We start from the raw sequence: 19,441 nt of genomic DNA on the forward strand, positions 1-19,441 counted from the left end.
AATGAAGGAACCTGCGGGGTGGGAGGGGGAGGGGGGGTGTTGCGGGGGCCCCGCAGACTCTGCTCGTTGGCTGGGTCCCCGAGCGCACCGGGGGCGGTTGGAACCCGGCATGGCCCGGAGCCCGCCGGCGCTGTGGCTGCCGTCGCTGGTGATTCTAACGCTGGTGTCCTCTGCCCAAGTTTCCACTGACTACCAGTACTTTGGCCAGCACGGGACAGGTGACACCTGGGAGCTGCTAGGGCTGCAACAGCAAAAGGGTAAACGCAGACGGTGGGGCGGGGGGCGGGGTATGCCCAGAGGTCCCTCTAGGCCTCTTATTTGGGCCATTTGTCTACATACAACCTCCCCTCCCCCTTCTCAACTCTGTCCACCTCAGCACTGACGACGTTCCCTGGGGCTGGTTACTGATCCCTTAAGTTGTTTTCTCTCTGTTACTTGTAACCCAGATACCTGCAAGCCGTGAAGGGGGACTGGGGTCATGAGAAAGCCATGAACAAGGAAGTAGGAATCCCATACACTCCTAGGGGGAATGGGGGGGATTAGGTGCTTGTTAGAGTAGAGGCCAAGAACGAACGGGGTGGCTAAGCTTGAAAAGTCAGAAAAGGTGTGGCTGAAGAAGACCAGCCAGAAAGACCAGCAAAAGCCCCCAAGCAAGGATCTAGGTGTGAGGCCCTGGACTCTAACCCTCAGTTCTGAAAGAAAAAAAAAATTGTAGCTGCTTTTAAAAATGATCGTCCTTATTATTTTTATTCCCACATGCTTCAAGTGCCTTCATTATACCAATTAAGTCATTTAAATTTATCACCTGTCAGCTCTGCTGGTCAGGTGGCACTGTGCCCGCTGGGGCACAGTGAAGTCAGCTGAAGATGACATATGCTAAGGAAGGCCATACTCCTAAGTGGGCTGGCTGGCATAGATTGGAAGTGTCAGGTGGCAGCGCCTCTCTGGAGAAGGGGGTAGAGGTATATTCTTCCTATTTGGGGGTCTTCACCTGTGCCCTCTGGGGTCTTCATCTCTAGAAGCAGAGGAGGCTTTTCTGGGCCCGTGGGGAAAGTGGCGCTGTTTCTGCGATCTGGGCATACAGGAGCGGGACAGGGAGGTGGTCGGCAAAGCATCCAACCCTGTGTTCCTGAGTCCCGAGGACTTGGTCCAGGTGAAGCCTTGCCAGCCACAGGATTGTTCATCTTGCAAACCGATGGACTGCCACTAGAGTCCCTAGGCCTGGGTGAGTGACCAGCACCAAGCACTGATTAGGCTAGGAGGAAGAGAGAGGGTCAGGGATGGGTCAGGAGATAGGAAGGGCAGTGGGGTCAGGCGGAGAGACAATTTCGGAGAGGAGAGAATGAGAATGTAGCTTGAGGCTAGAGGGGGAGGGTGTAGCTTAGTCAGCACCCTAGAGCCCTCCTGATATCTAGGGAGAAAGTGAGAAAGGCTGGGGGGGAGGGGTGTCCTGTGGGAAATGGGCAAAGGGAGATGGAAGAACTGGAACTCTGAGGAGGGCACGAACCCACGGACAGGACCAGCCCCCAGTGAAGCCCAGGGACGAGAAAGCTCCAAAAGGGGTCCATAGAAGAAGTAGCAGGAGAAGGGTTGGGGGAGGGGGAGAAGGGAGGGGACTTTAAAGTTGGGTGAAATGAGCCTGCCTGGTGGGTGGGGACCCAGATCTCCAAAGGGGCACGGGAGACTTGCCCTGAGTAAGAGAGGGTAGACAGAGATCAAGGGGAAAGGGAAGATGAGAGGAAGGAAGGAAGTTTGGAGGGGGGTGTGGGGGTGTCCCAGTGGAATCTGCTGATACAAGGAGCTGTGTAGGGGCAGAGATGGGAGTACCAGCCCGAATGACAGACAGGAGACCCGTGGTCTGAGAGTGCGGTGACACTCCACCTTCTAAGCCCTGAAAAAAAGTGAACTTCGTCTCAATTTCCCCTCTATTTATTTCCCTCTGTCCTGACCAGCCTTGGGAGATGTAGCCCCAGAGACTCGGGGGCGGGGCTTTCAAAACGACCCCGCCCTCCCCAGCCTGCAAGCCACACCCACAGCAGTCGACCTCCTGAACTACAATTCCCAGGAGGACTCACGGCAACCAAGTCGGCCTCAGCTGCGTCAGCCCCGGCTCCGCCGAGCGCGTTGGGGGCGTGTCCTGCGCGTTGATTGGTCCGAATCCAGCCTGGCTTCCGGACCCGCGGAAAACGCGCGCTGGGATTTGAGCTGGCAGGTTTCGATCCCGCGGCTGGTGGCGGCGGCCGAGACGGCATGGATCTCCGAGAGCTCGAGCGGGACAATACGGGCCGCTGTCGCCTGAACTCGGCTGTGCCCGCCGTGTGCCGGCAGGAGCCCTGCGTTCTGGGCGTCGACGAAGCGGGCCGAGGCCCTGTCCTGGGTGCGCCCCCACGGTCAGGGCGGGCGTGGGGAGCGCGGGAACCCGAGTCGTGATGGCCTCGAAAAGAGTGGTCGCAATGCCCCAGGGCGGCGTTTCAGGGGCTCGCTGGTAGCACCCCCTTTCTTGCCCCGCTTCTTGGAAATCTGACACCCATTTCTCCCCCAGGCCCCATGGTCTACGCAGTCTGCTATTGCCCCCTGTCCCGCCTAGCGGATCTGGAGGCCCTGAAGGTCGCAGGTGAGCCCTGTGTACACCTGGGAATGGGGTTCTTGGGTACATGCAGGGTGACAGATGGGAAATTGAGGGAAAGTGTAGAAAGCTGAAAGAGCCAGTCATCCCCTCCCCTTTTTTCTCCAACCCCCTTCCCAGACTCAAAGACCCTGTCGGAGAACGAGCGGGAAAGGCTCTTTGCCAAAATGGAAGAGGACAGGGACTTTGTGGGCTGGGCTCTGGACGTGCTGTCTCCAAACCTCATCTCTACCAGCATGCTTGGACGGTGAGGGGGGGTGGGTGGGAAGTGTGTCCCCAGAAGGGGCTGGGGAGAGGACGGGCAGACCACACGGGCTACTGGGCTCTGTGGCTCGAGTGGGATTTACTGAATGCTGTTCCTCGCTGCAGGGTTAAATACAACCTGAACTCTCTGTCCCATGATACCGCTGCTGGGCTAATCCAGTATGCCCTGGATCAGGGTGTGAATGTTACACAGGTGAGTTGAGCAAGAAACACAATAGCTGAGTATTATTTGCCTGTAGTCCTAGCTACTCAGGAAACAGATGTGATGATCTTGGTTCAAAGCCAGCCTGTGAGGGAAGTCTGCCAGACTTTTTGTTGTTGTTGTTGGTCATGGGGCCTGAACCCGCCCTGGACGCTGCCCCTCAGCTCTTCAGCTCAAGGCTAGTACTCTACCACTTGAGCCACAGTGCCCCTTCTAGCTTTTTGGCGCTGAGCAATCCAACCCAGGGCTTCATGCATGCAAGGCAAGTACTCTACTACTGAGCCACCTTCCCAGCCCTTTTTTTTTGGTGCTGGTCATGGGGCTTGAACTCAAGGCCTGGTGCTGTTCCTGAGGATTTTTGCTCAAGGATAGCATTTGCCAGTTGAGTAATTGGAGAGCCGCAGCCTCCCCAGAGCGCCACTCCCAGGCGGGTGCCATCCCCTTGGCGCTGCCATATGCCTAGCCCTACAAGTCCAGAACAAATCCCATACCTGTCCATCTTCCCAAAGCCTCTGTCCTAGCCCAACCCTCCTCTGCTTCTCAACTGGAAACCTGCCCGGCTTCCTCCACAGTCCTCCCCCACCTCTAGCCCCCTCTCCTTCGCTCTGCTTCCCATGCAACAGACGGTCTTGGAGAAATGTAAATCTTGACATTTAATTTTATGATCATAGTGCAAATTAAAATTCACAGTCTGAGTGGGGAGAAGGAAATTAAGTGATGTGGGAAATCGGCATGGTGTTGGGTCCCTCAGAGGCAAGGAACAGGTGGTTTTGAGAGAATTTGACTGGAGAATTAAAGTGGGAATGGAGCAGGGGATAGCCAAGCCCTGGCCTGGAGTACAGAGCTGCAGGAGCAAAGCAAACAAGAGCTCTGCTTGGGTATTCAAGGCCTAAGCGGAGGGAAGAGGGTGGGGCAGTCAGGTGGTCTGCTGTTTCTGTGAAAGTAAAGGTTGTTGAGACAGGTATGGCCGTGCTTAACCCCCAGTCAGCTCCTGAACGAACTTCACTTCTGTACTCCGAGCCAAGGGGCCTCCCTACTGCTCCTCCCTACCACAGCTGCAGCTTCTGCTGGGTCTGCCTCAGGGCCTTTACACTAGCAGTGCCTTGTTTTTGTTTGTCGGTGTGTGGCTTGAACTGGGTCTGGGCGCTGTTCTTCAGCTCAAGGTGAGCACTCTACCACTTGAGCCACAGTGCCACTTCTGGTTTTCTGGTGGTTTATTGGACATAAGAGTCTCACGGATTTTTCCTGCCCAGGCTGGCTTTGAACTGCAATCCTCATATCTCAGCCTCCTGAGTAGGTAGGATGACAGGCGTGAGCCACTGGCATCCAGCTAAGTGCTTAGCCTTAAGATAAAATGTTAAGAGATAACTCCTAGGCCCTGAATTCAAGCCCCAGTTTGGCCGTGTGTGCATGCACACATGCTTACACTCACACTCACCAAAAAAAAAAAAGGAAAATGAGAAGGAAGCCTATGCAGAGACTAAGAGACTAGGTCCTGTTGTGTGGTTTTTTTCCCCTCTGGCTGTTTGTTCACTGAATCCTCTGTCACCATGGCAGGTATTCGTGGACACCGTGGGGATGCCAGAAACATACCAGGCGAGGTTGCAGCAACGCTTCCCTGGGATTGATGTGACGGTCAAGGCTAAGGCCGATGCCCTTTACCCGGTGGTCAGCGCTGCAAGCATCTGTGCCAAGGTCTGGCCCCACTGACCCTGGCCAGCTCCCACCATCCTCTGGGTGGACCAAGCTCCCATGGCCAAGGGAGCACCCAATTTCCTGTCCTGCCTGCAGGTGGCTCGAGACCAGGCCGTGAAGCACTGGCAGTTTCTCGAACAATTGGAAGACTTGGACACTGACTATGGCTCAGGCTACCCCAATGGTGAGGGCATGCTGTCAGGTTTTGTGATGATAATGTGGCTTTGCCAGGCTCCAGAGGCTGTGGGTCTGACTGGGTCTGGCTGTGTAGCCTAGGCCGGCCTGGAAGTCAAGGTCCTCCAGCCTCAGCCTCCCAAGGGCTGGGGGGACAGGTGTGCACCCCCACTCTTGGCTTCTCAGGTTTTTAACATTGCTATGGCCACCTCCAGATCATGGCCACATGGTCTGTGTGTGGGGCCTGGATCCTGCCCATCCCCCTCCAACCCCTTCGTCTCTGAGTGAGGAGTGGACACCCAAGGTGCCCATGTGTATATTAAGGGAGAGGTAGATCTGGGGGTGTGGCTCAGCAGGGGGCGTGGTCACCGTGGGCATCCTCAGTAGAGCATGGCTATGTAGTAGTAGAACACTGGTCTAGCATGCTTGACATTTTATTCCCAGAACCGTGCACACACACACACACACACACACACACACACACACACACAAGTGATGCCAGGTGTGGTGCCCACACTTGTAACCTATCTTTGCTAGGGAGTCTGAGGCAGGAGGATGGAGAGATGAAGGCCAGCCTGGGGTATACAGGGAGACCTCTCTGTCAAAAAAGTAAACAATAGAAAAATACAATGAAGAGCCAACAGCAGGGTTTAAGGAATCTTCTTGATTTTCTGCCTCTACAGGAGGGGCCTGTGGTCTGATGTCTGGTTTTGTGTGTGCTGTTCTTAGGGGTCAGGGGGATGTTTCCCAAAAACTGCACAGTGAATAGCATTTGGCTGGGCACAGAATGGGAAGGAGGGGGCCCTGCCTGTGCAAAGGGCCTGGGGCAGGAAGGTCAACTCAGGAAGAAGCCGACGCTGTTACCTGAAGGCTCAGGGCTGACACTGTGCTCCCTGTTCCCCTCCCCTTCCCCTGTCTCTAGACCCCAAGACAAAAGCCTGGTTGAGGAAGCACATAGAGCCCGTGTTCGGCTTCCCTCAGTTTGTCCGGTTCAGTTGGCGCACGGCCCAGACCATTCTAGAGAAGGAGGCTGAGGGGGTGATATGGTGAGAGTCCAGACTGCCAAGGTTGTGGGGAGGGAGGAAAGGGGGGGCGGGGAGGACTCAGCCCAGCCTCTAAGTTACCACAGCCCTGCAGCACGGCCACTGTCCCCCCTCCCTTCCACAGGGAAGACTCAGAAGCCGCAGCTCCGGAAGGACCTGGAAGGATCACGTCCTATTTCCTGCAGGAGGAACCCCGAAATCGCTCCCGTGGGCCCCACCGGTACTTTCAGGAACGGGGCCTGGAAGCAGCCACCAACCTGTAGGAGCCAGCCCTGAGTTAAAAAGGAAAAGTCTCCCCTGGCTGTGATTAAAGGTGTTTGTGGAGAAGCCAGTAGCACTGGCCATTCCTGCAGAGGTGGGCGGGGCATGCTGGATGGGAACCCAGCCTGTGTGTGGTTTGGACTGGGGCCTGGCTTACACCGATGGGTGTGGCAAAGCGGCGGTGCGGGCCCAGTGGTAGAGCGCAGGTAGCTCTGAGGCCTTGGGATCATCCGCAGCCTTGCAAAAAAGAACTAAAGTAAACTAACTCAAAACGTAACAAGCCAGGCGCCCGGGGCTCACGCCTGTCATCCTAGCTACTCAGGAGGCTGAGATCTGAGGATCGCGGTTCCAAGCCAGCCAGAGCAGGAAAAGTCCGTGAGAGTCTCCCCCACCCCTCACCCCCCACCTCGTGAGACTCTTATGTGCAATAAACCACCAGAAAACTGGAAGTGGCGCTGTGGCTCAAGGGGTAGAGCGCTCGCCTTGATTGAGCTGAAGAGCTGAGGAACAGCGCCCAGGCCCAGAGTTCAGGCCCCACAAACAAAAAAACAAAATCAGAATGGGTGTTGCCCGATTGACTTAATGGTTTTTTTATGGCTGTTTTATGTTTCTTCTGTTTTTGTCAGTTGTGGGGCCTGGGCACTGTCTCTGAGCTTTTTCACTCAAGGCTACCAGTCTACCACTTTTTTTGGGGGGGGGGGGATCTGGTCGTGGGGCCTGAACTCTGGGCCTGGGCACTGCCCCTCAGGTCTTCAGCTCAAGGCTAGTGCTCTACCACTTGAGCCACAGCGCCACTTCAGGCTTTTTTCTTTTTGCTTATGTGGTGCTGAGGAATCGAACCCAGGGCCTCAGGCATGCAAGGCAAGCGCTCTACCATTGAGCCACCTTCCCAGCCCCCACTCTACCACTTTGAACCACAGCTCCACTTCCAGTTTTCTGGCAGTTAGTTGGAGGTAAGAGTCTCACACACTTTCCTGTCTGGACTGGCTTTGAACTGGAATCCTTACATCTCAGCCTCCGGAGTAGCTAGGATGACAGGTGTGAGTCAGTCACCAGTGCCAGGCTTTTTTTTTTTTTTTTTTGTCGGCCGTGGGGCTTGAACTCTGGGCCTGGGCGCTGTCCCTCAGCTCTTCAGCTCTTCAGCTCAAGGCGAGCGCTCTACCACTTGAGCTACAGCGCCACTTCCGGTTTTCTGGTGGTTTATTGGAGATAGGAGTCTCATGGTCTCTCCTGCCCGGGCTGGCTTTGAACCGCGATCCTCAGATCTCAGCCTCCTGAGTAGCTAGGATTACAGGCGTGAGCCACCAGCGCCCGGCCCGGCGCTTTTTTTTTTTTTTTAAGACAGGTTCTTACTATGTTGGCATGGCTGGTCTTGAACTCCTAGGTTGAGCAAACCCTCCTGTCTCAACCTTCCAAGTACCGGATTACACTCAGGTCTGCACAGGTGAAAGTGTGTGACCTAAGGGGAGGGGGGCGTGAGGGGGGCCCACTTCCACCTGGCCCTCAGGATACTTCCATGCTGAGAGGATGCCCAGGCCCCGGGACAGACCCTGCACTGGGCTATTCCAACAGACCACCGCCACTGAGGTTCAAAGCCACGGGGCAGGCGCCACTGCCTCCCTCCCGTAGTCTTAGCGCCGAGGACGCATGGGGTCTTAGGATTGCACTTTGCAGCCAACCTTACAAAAAAGTTTCCTGAGACTCTTAACCTCCAGTTAACCAGGAAAAAAAAAGCTGAAAGATGGGGCTGGGAGGTGGCTCAGGGGTAGAGCGCTTGCCTTGCTTGCCTGAGGCCCTGGGTTCGATTCCTCAGCACCACATAAGCAAAAAGAAAAAAGCCAGAAGTGGCGCTGTGGCTGAAGTGGTAGAGCGCTGCCTGAGCAGCTGGCGCGCCAGGCCCTGCGGTAAAGCTGCAGGACCTGCAGAAGGAAATAGGACACAAAAGGTGGGTTCAGCCCTGTCAATATAATGTAACTAGGTGTGGAGCTCTTTGTTACACGGTGGTGATACATACTGTAACAACTTCAGTTAACTCTCCTAGCTGGTTTTGTTTGTGCTTTGTAGTGGTTGGTTTTTTTTTGTTACGTTTTGACTCCCTGCCATCCTGGAATCATGGTTGGGTTCTCTCTATAATGACTTCTTTTGTTGCAGGGTATAGCCAGCCACAAGATACCTAGGTTTGTAACATTGTGAGTAGACTATTCCTGAAGCTTAGGGCGGTTTGGGCTGGAATATCAGGAGTGGCAGGAAGTCGGCTTGTTCCTCTCTCTCCTCCCTCCCTGCAGAGGGCGGGCCTCACTCTTCTCAGTGGCACACAGGGGCATGCGCTAAGCTTTCCTGTGGAGAACCAAAAGGGACCCTTGCCATTTGGGGGGGGGGGGTCAGGAGTCGGTTATGGGGCAAGTAATGTTCAGCCAGATGCCGATAGCTCACACCTGTGATCCTAGCTACTCAGGAGGCTGAGATCTGAGGATGGCGGTTCAAAGCCAGCCCGGGCAGGAAAGTCTGTGAGACTCTTATGTCTAATAAACGACCAGAAAACCAGAAGTGGTGCTGTGGCTCAAGTGGTAGAGCGCTCGCCTTGAGCCGAAGAACTGAGGCACAGCGCCCAGAGTACAAATGCTTAAGAACAGTACCCAGTCCCCTGAGTTCAAGCCCCAGGACTGAGCACACACACACAGTGCTGTTCAAAGCTAGCTGCCGGTGGACGCACTCCCATCTTCCTAGCTCCTCAGATGGCTGAGATCTGAGGATCCAAGTTCAAACCCAACCTGCACAGGAAAGTCTGTGAGGTACTTACATCCAACTAACCAGTGAAAAGCTGAAAGTAGAGCTGTAGGTTAGGTGGAAGGGTTCCAGCCTGGAGTGAAAAAGCTAAGAAACAAGCCCCTAGGCCCTGAGTTCAAGCCCCAGTACTGGCTTGGCAACACACACGGTGTCCCCAACTGAAATCCCAAGCCAGCCTAGGATATTATCTTGGGAGAAGAGGAGGAAAATGGAACTTTATAGGATACATTGGGTCCGCTTGCTCAGAAGAGAAAGCCATGGGTTGGCTTGTGTTCTACAACCCAAGTTAGGGAGCTTCATGGCCGGCTCTGGGTCCCAGAGACACACCTGCCCTGGGGGACCCCGCCTCTAACCCCCCCCCATCTCCACACCTGGGTATTGGAGTTGCCAGGATTGCTCTCTGGTGAGGGCCATCAACCATTCACACTCTAGTATATGTTAGTCGCGGGTTCTGATGATTGGAAGACAGACATCTGGCAATCGTTTCCCATGGCCTCCAGTTGGTGACTTTATTGTGGGGTGGGGTGGGGGGAGTTAGTGATAGTTGGTGAGTTTCTCAGATAACATGGAGGGAGGCCCTTCTCGGGGTGCCCTCCCCCAGAGGACAGACAGGACTCTACACAGGAAGGCGTTGAGGGATGAGGCGGGGCGGGGCCGGGGCGGGGCGGGGCGGGGCGGCCGCGCGGCCTCCGCTGGCGGCGGGTGCCCGCTAGGGGGCGCCGCCGCTGCCGCTGCCGCTGCCGCTGCCCGCGGCCTCGGGAATCCAGGCTGGAGCGCGCCGGCCTCGGGCCTGCCTTCTGCGTCTGGGACGCACGGAGGTGGGGATGTTGAGGCAATGGCGAGAGCCGGGAGCCGCCACGGGCAGGACATGGCCCAGCACGGAGCGACACAGGTCCATCCCGTCCACGAAGGTCTAGGAAGAAGGGTGGGGCTGGGGCTCCTGTGGGCGGAGCCCAGCGGCTCCCGGGGCGGGGCCTCCGACACGGGGGTGTGGTCTGGGGCGGGGCCTGCTGCGGTTGGGGCGGGGCCAGCGCGTGTTGGGCGGGGCTGGCGTGAGGGCTGAGCCTTGTGGATCCATCCAGAATAGAGATGGACCCTGGCTTCAGCTGGCCCTTGGAGACTGCACACGTCCCAGAGCCCAGCCAGGCTACGAAGGGGGGTAAAGGGGGGCGAGCAGGGGCCACGGGATGCCAACTGTGACTCCAAGGCCTGGGCACGTTAGTATGAGTGTGGTGGCTCACAGCTGTCATCCTAGCTACTCAGAAGGCTGAGATCTGAGAATGCCGGTTCAAAGCCAGCCAGGGCAGGAAAGTCTGTGAGACTCTGATCTCCAATAAACTACCAGAAAATCTGAAGTGGCGCTGTGGCTCAAATGGTGGAACTCTCACCTTGAGCTGAAGAGCTGAGAGTCAGCGCCCATGCCCAGAGTTCAAGCCCCATGACCGACAAAACAAACAAAAACACGGTTTCTTCTCACCCTCCCATACCTGCCCATAGATAGGACAGCCAGGCTCACAGGTCCTGTTTTCTGAGGGCGGCAGCCAAGTGGAGCCACAGGTGAGATCAGCTTTGCAGGTGGTGAACCTGGGGGCCGTAAGTGGAGAGAAAATGCGTGGTGCATCACATCTGGGTCTTAGTGGCAGTCCTGTTCCCAAAGTCTCTGCTCCTCCTTCCCAGCCGGCCCTGCCCATGAGCTTGACTGCCAGCCTCAGCCCCCCTATCTTTTCCTTTTTAGTTTTTTTTCTCTTCCCTTCTCTGTTTTAAATAATGCCACATTATTTATTTATTTAGAGTGCTAGGGATAGTACCCAATACCTTGGGATGCTAAGCAGAAGATCTGTCACTGTAGGTGACTTCATTTGTGTGTGTGGGGGGGGGGTATGCTCAAGCCTCTCTCCAGTAAGCGCTTCCTGCCCAAAGTACATCCTGGCCCATTTCATCTCTGCAGAGCTCAGAACACCTATTGGAGGCCAGGCCCTTAAATTTACTGCCTTTCTATCTCATACCTGTAACACTAACAACTCAGGAGGCTGGAGATCTGAGGATCACAATTCAAACCTGTACAGGAAAGTCCAGAAGACTTTTTTTTTTTTGGGGGGGGGTCTGGTCGTGGGGCCTGAACTCTGGGCCTGGGCGCTGTCCCTCAGCTCTTCAGCTCAAGGCGAGCACTCTACCACTTGAGCCACAGCGCCACTTCCGGCTTTTTTTCTTTTTGCTTATGTGGTGCTGAGGAATGAAACCCAGGGCCTCTTGCATACAAGGCAAGCGCTCTACCACTGAGCCACTTTCCCAGCCCCAACCATAAGACTCTTATCTCCAGTGAACAATGAAAAAGACAGAAGTGGAGCTGTGGTTCAAGTAGTAGAGCACCAGCCTTAGGCAAAAAAGCCCAGAGACAGAGCTCAGGCTGAGTTCAAGCCACAGGACCAGCCACTTACAAGGCTGAGAGCTGCAGAATACAGTTCAAAACCTGCCCATGCAGAAAAGGCCAAAAGACCCTGATTTCCAATCAACTAGCAAAATGCTGGCCTGGAGGCATGGCTCAGGTAGTAGAGCACTAACCTAACCATGAGTAAAAAAGCCAAGCTAGAGACAGTGCAAGGTCCTGAGATCAAGCTTCCATAGCAGCACAGAAAAAAAAAAAAAATCTCCAGGACCACCAGAGGTCATGCGCCCATATTGCTACTGAAAAACTCAAGGAGTCTACGCCCTGGACCCCTGGACGAGCTATTAGCCTCAGGCCTCGACCCTAGGGAAGGCAGGCCACGCCCCTTCAAACACCACCCTCAAACCCTGCCCTCGGCCCCGCCCACCCGGCGCCCCAACTCTCCTACCAGGCCTGGCAGAGCTCGGCGCAGAGGGGCTGGGCCTGGCGAACCCCCAGCAGCAGCAGGCGGAAGCGGTTGCGGAGGGCACGTTGGAGATGTCGCAGGAAGGATTCACATCTGGATATGGGGTGAGGCAGGACCAGACGTGTCAGAATCCATGGGAGTGGGGGTGGAGGAGGGTCTGGCCCCATCAGGGCAGCTGGGGTGGAGTTCAGGGAGGAAACGCGAGGGGGCGCTGTACCCACCCAGGGCTGGGCGCCCCGCAGCTCCCAGGGTCAGATAGATCCGGTGTGTCCACCTCTGGGGGGCAGCAAGATCCTGGCAGCGGAGGCGCCTGCGCGTTACCTTGTATCCTCAGGTAAGGTTGAGAGGACCCTGAACAAAGCAGATCACAATTGCACTGCCTCTCCAGACGTTAAACAAACAAAAAATAGCAAAAACCTTTAGGTTATATTGTTTCTCTTAGGATGCAAATGTAGCTTCTAGTATAAGAATCATCAGGTATGGGCTGGGAAGGTGGCTCAGTGGTAGAGCGCTTGCCTTGCATGCATGAGGCCCTGGGTTCGATTCCTCAGCACCACATAAGCAAAAAGAAAAAAGCCGGAAATGGCACTGTGGCTCAAGTGGTAGAGTGCTAGTCTTGAGCTGAAGAGCTGAGCGACAGCGCCCAGGCCCACAACTGGCCCCCCCCCCCCCAAAAAAAAAAAAAAAGAATCATCAGGTAGGATGATCGCTTCTTATTGGTTTCCTGCCTGGAAATGATAAGTGATATTAGTGTATATATAAAGTAGCTCACACCTGTGATTGCAGTTACTTAGAAAGCTGAGATAGGCAGGGCGTTGGTTCGAGGCCAACCAGGGACAAAAGTTAGCAAGATCCAAACTCAAGCTGGGCCTGCTGACGCATAACTGCCATACTAGCTACAATAGGAATAATAATAATAATAATAATAATAATAATAATAATAATAATAGGCTGGATGTCAGATGGCTCATGCCTGTAATCCTGGCTATTCAGGAGGCTGAGATCTGAGGATTGTGGCTCAAAGCCAATTCAGGCAGGAAAGTCCATGAGACTCTTTTTGTTGTTGTTGTTGTTGTTGTTGTTCGTGGGGCTTGAACTCTGGGCCTGGGCACTGTCCCTCAGCAATTCAGCTCAAGGCAAGCGCTACAGTGCCACTTCTGGTTTTCTTGCGGTTTATTGGAGATAAGAGTTTCACGGACTTTCTTGCCCGGGCTGGCTTTGAACCTCGATCCTCAGATCTCAGCCTCTAGAGAAGCTAAGATTAAAGGCGAGAGCCACCGGTGCCTGGCCCATGAGACTCTTATCTCCAATTAACGACCAGAAAACCAGAAGTGGCACTCTGGCTCAAAGTGGTAGAGCACTAGCCTTGGGTAAAAGAGCTCAGGGGCAGCACCCAGGTCCTGAGTTCAAGTCCCATGACTGACAAAGGAAAAATAATAAAGATTAAAATAAGTGAATCTCAGTCTAAGTGTATACCTGGGCAGGAAGGGAGACCCTACTTCAAAACAACCAGTGAAAACTGGGTGCCAGTCACTCATGCCTGTAATCCTAGCTAGTTAAGAGTCTGCGTTCTCAGGATCCCATCTCAAAGCCAACTTGAGCATAAAAGCTGTTTGGATCAAATGGTAAAGCACCTGCCTGACATTTGGGTGACCCTGAGTTCAAGTTTGAATATCATACCTACAGAACTGCTCATGTCTTTAATCTCCATAGCACTGCTATGAGTTTAGTCTTCTTTCAACCTTTTCTTTTCTTTTTTCTTTCTTTTTCTTTTTTTTTTTTTTTTGGTTCACATGAAGCCCAGAGAAGTTTCTTGACTTGCCCAGGGCCACACAGCTCTGAAGTGGCAAATCTGGGCTTTGAACCCTGGCTGGTTGAAGGCTAGACCTCAATATCTGAGGTGGCTCCTCCTACCCGCACATCCAGTCTCCGGGACATTCCAACTCTGGTTAGGTGTTAGGGGATGGGCAGGGTTGGGATGCTCACCTGCTAGATGCAGCTGGCCTGTGCCCAGATGGCTTGCCAGCCCATAGTGTCCCCAAGGCCTGGCTGGAAGGGGGCGACTCCCCCCACAGGTCCCCAGTAAGATCCATGCCGTGATCAGCAGCAGGGTCCAGGCCAAGCTGTGGGGTTGACTGTGATACCTGCCGACCATGCCTGCCTGAGATGAAAGAGGTGAGGAGGGAGCCCTGTTTCTATCTTTCTTTCTTTTCTGTCAGTCGTGGGGCCTGAACTCTGGGCCTGGGCGCTGTCCCTCAGCTCTTCAGCTCAAGGTGAGCGCTCTACCACTTGAGCCACAGCGCCACTTCTGGCCTTTTCTGCTTTTGTGGTGCTGAGGAATCAAACCCAGGGCCTCCTGCATGCAAGGCAAGCGCTCTACCACTGAGCCACCTTCCCAGCCCCTCTGTTTCTTTCTATGAAGCTCAGGTGGCAGCCTGGGATGTCCACCCCAAACAGAAGATGGGTGGTTAATCCAGGTGTGACCACGTGACCTTCAAAGTTCAGGCAGTCTGCTGTGCTCAGGGCCTGTCTGTAAGTCAGAAGTCCCTCCCCACAAACCCACGTCCCCTCCTTCCATTTCTCAGGACTCAGCGCTACCTCTCCCCAGCTTAAACCAAAAATCCAGCTCGCGCTGTCTCTTTCTGCTGGCCCTCTGACCCTCACCACCCCTTCAGTCCTCCAGGACCACCCTGGCTTTTCCAGTCCCCTCTTCTGTCCCCTGCTAAGTCCTCCCTCTTTTCTGTCCAGCCTCCTCCCTCCCTCTCAACAGCTTTTTTTCTCGGTCACCTTCTCCCAGCTCTCAATCGGCTTAGGCCCTGCCAGCCAGGGCTGGGTCTTCAGGACCAGGCTTGGGTGTGAGAAAGCTGGGGTTCTACAGCTGTGGTCTAGAGGCTCCTGTGCAGGAGAAGCACAGAATGTGGCTGTCTAGTCCCTTCCCACCTCCGTGCCCTCTACCTCTCACCTTGTCGCTGGACTGGGGTCTAAGGGTGGCAAGACATGTAAAGATCAAATCCAGAAAACAGTAGCAGCGGAAGGGTCGTGGCTTAGCGATGGGCGTGGCCACTGGAGGCCACGCCCCCGTGCCAGCTGACCACCTGGGACTGGTGGGATTCTCCAGGTGCTTGTCCTTAGGTTGAACTTGTGATGAGAGACAGACTGCCCACAGAGGTGGGCAGAGAGACAAAGAGTCAGAGAGGGAGGAGGGCGATGCTCCTGGGTGTCTGTGTGTGTGTGTGTGTGTGTGTGTGTGTTGTATGAGGGTTTGTTTGTATGTGTGTCTTCGTTGTGTGGTCTGTGTTGGAAGGACGCGTCCATGGTTAGTAGGTGTTCAATACGCTTTGAGGAGGACAGTAACTTCGTTGACGCTGTCCATGTCTCTCTGTGGGTATCTCCTGCGTGCCTAGGCACCCAAGGCCTTCAGGACCTCACATTTGCCTACACCAGGTTACTAGTGGGTCAGCTCCCCCTGGCCTCTCCCCTTGACGCTAGCCTGTGTTTTCAGCACCATGGACAGGAGCACGCGAGTCCAGCACCACGGCGAGTTCCTGCAGCCCGGGTGCCCGGTCTAGGCCGTGGGGCAGAGGCGAACGCCCACAGCAAGAGACACCAACCAACAGGACACAGCCATGAGCACCCACAGAGGTGAAGAGGCCCAGACAGGGCCACAACAGGCAAAGGTGCGGCCATGGCGAGACCCCAGCTTCCAGGCCACACCGGGCCCCGGCGCGTGCCCGGCGCGGGTCTCCCAGCAGGGGTCGCTCTCGCCCAGGGTCCTCGCCCTCCCGGATCTCAGAGGCGGGAAGGGGCGGGGGAGGAGGCCTACTACCGTGTCCCCAGTGCCAACACGGGTGGGGACGGCTGAGACCGTCTCCAGCCCGGCACGGGGGGTGGGGTGAGAGAACTCTCTGGCGCTGTCTCCCGCCCCCCTGGCCCCCGCTCCCAGCTAATCGCTCTTACAAATATAGCCTGAGCTGGCCTGGGCTTTAATCCCGACCTCCAGGGAGGAGGGGTCGCCGAGAGGGGCTGTGGGGAAGAAGGATCTAGGCTCGGGGATGTTTCCCTGGGGTCTCTTCTCCTGGAGGCAAATGTGATCTCTGGAAGAGCATATCCCCCGGGAGAGGGAAGGGTGTTCTGGATGATGAATGGATGGGGACAGTCTCCAACCGAGAAGATGGCTTTGGGATGTGTGTGTGTGTGTGTGTGTGTGTGTGTGTGTGTTTGGGGGTTCTCATTGGAGAGGGGGATCGCTCCCCACCAGGTCCCCAACATGATGTCACCCACAGAATGTTTCTCTGCGGGATTGTCTGGTGTGTGTGGGGAGGCATTGGGAAGGAGAACTGAGCAAGATAATGTCACCTCTCAGCGTCTGTCTCTCCTCGGGGGCCAGCTCCGGGCGTGGAGAGAGGACCCCATCCCTGGGGTTGCGGTGGGGTGGGGAGGGCGAGTCTGGGGGGACCCCCGCGAGGGTGTCAGCCACATGGCCTCCCGAGGGGCGCTCCTGGGGTCTGTGAGGAGGCCTGCCCCGTGTGGGGGTCTGCTTTTAGGGTCTCTCGCTAAGCCTGGTTCCCTGGAGGGGGAGGGGTGCTGGTGGAGGCTCCACCCCCGCTCCCGCCCCCCGGCCCCTCCCTCCCGTGCGGGCAGTGTGTGGCCAGGCTCCTGCGCCCGGGACGCGGTGACGGCGGGGCCCCGCCCCGCCCCGCTCCGCCCCGCCCCCCGCCGCCGCTCCCCCCTCCTCCCTCCCCCCCCCCCCCGCCGCCGCCGCCGCCGCCGCCGCCGCCCTCCCCGGGGCCGAAATCGCTTCCACCGCCGCCGCCGCCGCCATGGACGATTCGGGCCTGATCCGCCGCCGGAGGCTGCAGGTCGGGGCGCCCGGGCCGGGCGTGGAGGGAAGGGGTCGGCGCCCCGGGGCGGGGTCGGGCAGGAGGCGGGAAAACTTGCGCCGGGGCCGGCCGGGGCGCCCCCCCCTCGCCCCTCACCCCCCCCGGCCGGCCCCGCCTGGAGGGCGCGCCCTCCCCCCCCCAGCGCGGCGGCCGCGGGGGCCCCGCCGCGCCGGGACCCGCCCCTCGGGCATCGCCCCGGCCCCGCGGCCGCCACTGGGGTGCAGCCCGGGAGAACGGGAGGGGCGCCGGGCCCCGCCCCAGGGGGAGGCGGCAGGGGGGCGGGCAGGGGGGGCGCCCCGCAAAGTTGCTGCCCCAGGGCTCCCGGCCCGGGGGCCGCGGGCGCCGCCGGGCCGTAAACATGTTTGTGCGGCGGCCTCACCCCCGCCCCCCCCCAGCTGCCCGGTCCCGGGCTGGGGGACCCCGCACCCCAACCCCAGCATCCTCCGGGCACCTGCTCGGCTCTCCGGATGGTCCCTATTGCTGGAGGCAGTCTGTGCCCCCCCCCGTGGCGTTTCACCACACACACACACACACACACAGGCACACACACGCACACACACACACACGCACACGCACACACGCACACACACACACACGCACACACACACACCCGCCCTCCGTCCTCAGGTCCAGCCCAGCTTGCAGGTGGGCGGGAGCGGTTTTTAGCTCCTCGCAGCCTTAGAAAGCTGCGGGTCGCCGGGCTGCGCAGGCGCAGGAAGCCGCGGATCCACTGTCCGGCGCGGGTCACTGAGGGTCGTTTTGGAGGCCGAGAGAATCAGCAGCTCACCCCCCCCCGCACCTCCCCACCTTCGAGGCAGGAAGCGGGGAGGGGGGTCTTCTGCTTGTGTCGTTGGCTTTGCCCTTCTAAGGGGTCTGCGTTGGAGCGAGCCTGGTCCCCAAATCCGCCTCGGAGGGGGAAGATGAGCAAATGCTTCGCCCCCCCTCCCGCCCCCCTCCCCCAGGTCTGGCTGGGGTCTAGCTCTTCTGGGCCTCCTGGGAGATCAGCCCCGTGCTAGGAGCCCTGGAGTTTAGATTAGGCCAAGTATAGACCCACACTTGTAGCCTGGAAGAGGAGGACCCGAACCCTGACCTGCAGGCCTGGCCCATCTCTGGCCTTTCCTAACCCATCATCCCCAAGGCTGGAGACCCGAGGAAATTGGTCCGTGGGTGCAAAGTAGCTAAAAACGAAGGACAGAAGGCAAAGACGGTTGCCGAGCTGATTCGCATCCTCCCGGGGCCGGGTCAGGAGAATGGGTGCTGAGAAGCCCGCTCAGACGCACCCGGGCCCCGCAGCGGCGCCGGGCTGGGTCCGCGCCTTCGGGTCCGGGGAAGGGGGCGGGGTCCGCCGGGCTGGGTCCCCGCCCCCCGGCCGGCACCGACTCCTATTGGCTCAGAGCCACGCGGGACTCCCGTCTCTCGCTCCAAGACCACGCCCCCAGCCCAGTTTCCTCCCAATTCACCACCCAGCCAGCCCGGGGGCCCGGGGAGCCCCCCACCTGAGAGCCTGCCCCCCACCTCTTCCCTTCTGACGGAGTTAACCTCTTCGGTGCCAGGGCACCCCGGCACAGACTCCCCTGAGGGGTCGTCCCTGTACAGCGGAGGGCCAGAGGGTCCCCTGTGTGCATCTGGGACAATGTCCTGTCTGCTGCCGAGCCCTCTCGCCTTCGGTGATTCAGCCCTAGGAGAAGCAGCAGCAGCTGCAGATCTGGGCAGAGCTTCTGTCTGCATCGATCCAAACTCCTGCAGTTCTAGTGTATGGCTTTCTTCGACTGTACAGTGTTTGAGGGCGCTAGCAGATGAGGCTCCAGACTTCTTGGGGTGATAAAAAAAAAAAAAAGCTCCTGCCTGAAAATGAAAGCTCCTGCCTTTTCACCTTCCAAGATCCACTTGCAAGGGTCTGGAGCCCTGGGCTCCGTGGCCAGACAATCCAGGTCTTGATTTCGCCTGGACCATTGCGGGACTTGGAGCTCAGGATCCAGGCAGGGATTCATTCACTCCAGTTCTACAAAGACAGAAGCAAAACGTGGTCTGGATTGCTGCTCGCCCCTGATTAAGGTGTTTTGTTTTGTTTTGTTTTGCTCTGAAAGACAAAGCTGTCTTTTGACCCTGCGCTTGGACACCTCTCTCCTTTGTAGATGGACGTGAGAGGCCCCTTAGGGCTGTTCTGACCCACATTCAGCATGTCTATCCACAGTAACCTCTGTTCTTAGGATCGTAATATTTCTTAAGCGCGTCTTACTGCTAGATATCATGCTATGACAATGACATTTCAGAAGGTCATTTGCTAAGGTCGTGGGAAGGGAAACTGAGCCAAGTGTCAGTGGCTCCTGTCTGTAATCCTGGCTACTCAGGAGGCTGAGATCTGAGGATCAGAGTTTGAAGCAACCTGGGGCAGGAAAGTTTGTGAGACTCTTATCTCCAATTAACCACCAAAAGGTTGGAAGTGGAGCTGTGGCTTAAAGTGGTAGAGCAAGAAAGCTCAGGGGCAGTGCCCAGGCCCTGAGTTCAAGCCCCAGGACTGGTGTGCACACACACATGTGAGTGCATGCACACACAAAGGAAAACATTTTTTTTTTGACACGGTGTCTCTATATCTCTGTATGTAGCTCAGACTGTCTCAAACTCTCAATCCTCGTATTTCTGCCTCCTAAATGCTG

At 56.9% G+C, this 19,441-nt stretch overlaps 4 protein-coding genes across 5 annotated transcripts in view; 3 read left to right on the forward strand and 1 right to left on the reverse strand.

Annotated features, from left to right (window-relative positions):
- Positions 1 to 109: 109 nt before the first annotated feature.
- On the forward strand, positions 110 to 1,210 carry LOC138808817 (thrombospondin type-1 domain-containing protein 8-like). Its single transcript, XM_069995024.1, has 2 exons — positions 110 to 257; positions 1,020 to 1,210. The coding sequence occupies exons 1-2, from the start codon at positions 110 to 112 to the stop codon at positions 1,208 to 1,210; spliced, it is 339 nt and encodes a 112-aa protein (XP_069851125.1).
- LOC138808786 (ribonuclease H2 subunit A) lies at positions 201 to 6,331 on the forward strand. The gene is made up of 9 exons (XM_069994982.1): positions 201 to 257; positions 1,953 to 2,377; positions 2,543 to 2,614; positions 2,747 to 2,873; positions 2,996 to 3,083; positions 4,650 to 4,787; positions 4,884 to 4,971; positions 5,884 to 6,007; positions 6,129 to 6,331. Exons 2-9 carry the CDS (start codon positions 2,251 to 2,253, stop codon positions 6,265 to 6,267), a joined length of 903 nt encoding a protein of 300 aa, XP_069851083.1. The 5' UTR covers positions 201 to 257; positions 1,953 to 2,250; the 3' UTR covers positions 6,268 to 6,331.
- Positions 6,332 to 9,761: 3,430 nt separating this feature from the next.
- Positions 9,762 to 17,295, reverse strand: LOC138808818 (retbindin-like). Its single transcript, XM_069995025.1, has 6 exons — positions 17,236 to 17,295; positions 13,891 to 14,065; positions 12,126 to 12,255; positions 11,887 to 11,997; positions 10,540 to 10,636; positions 9,762 to 9,965 (listed from the first exon to the last, which is right to left on the reverse strand). The coding sequence occupies exons 2-6, from the start codon at positions 14,057 to 14,059 to the stop codon at positions 9,762 to 9,764; spliced, it is 711 nt and encodes a 236-aa protein (XP_069851126.1). The 5' UTR covers positions 14,060 to 14,065; positions 17,236 to 17,295.
- Positions 16,693 to 19,441, forward strand: part of LOC138808787 (microtubule-associated serine/threonine-protein kinase 1) — a 32,200-nt gene continuing 29,451 nt past the window's right edge. The window contains exon 1 of one of the 2 annotated variants that reach the window (XM_069994985.1): positions 16,693 to 16,763. In XM_069994985.1, coding sequence (XP_069851086.1) covers positions 16,725 to 16,763 — 39 coding nt within the window. In that variant the 5' untranslated portion in view covers positions 16,693 to 16,724. The remainder of the gene's footprint in view (positions 16,764 to 19,441) is intronic. The other variant, XM_069994984.1, reaches the window with a different exon arrangement.

The sequence above is a fragment of the Dipodomys merriami genome, unplaced genomic scaffold, assembly GCF_024711535.1.
Source record: "Dipodomys merriami isolate MVZ:Mamm:240054 unplaced genomic scaffold, mDipMer1.0.p SCAF_477, whole genome shotgun sequence".
In the NCBI taxonomy this organism is placed as follows: domain Eukaryota; kingdom Metazoa; phylum Chordata; class Mammalia; order Rodentia; family Heteromyidae; genus Dipodomys; species Dipodomys merriami.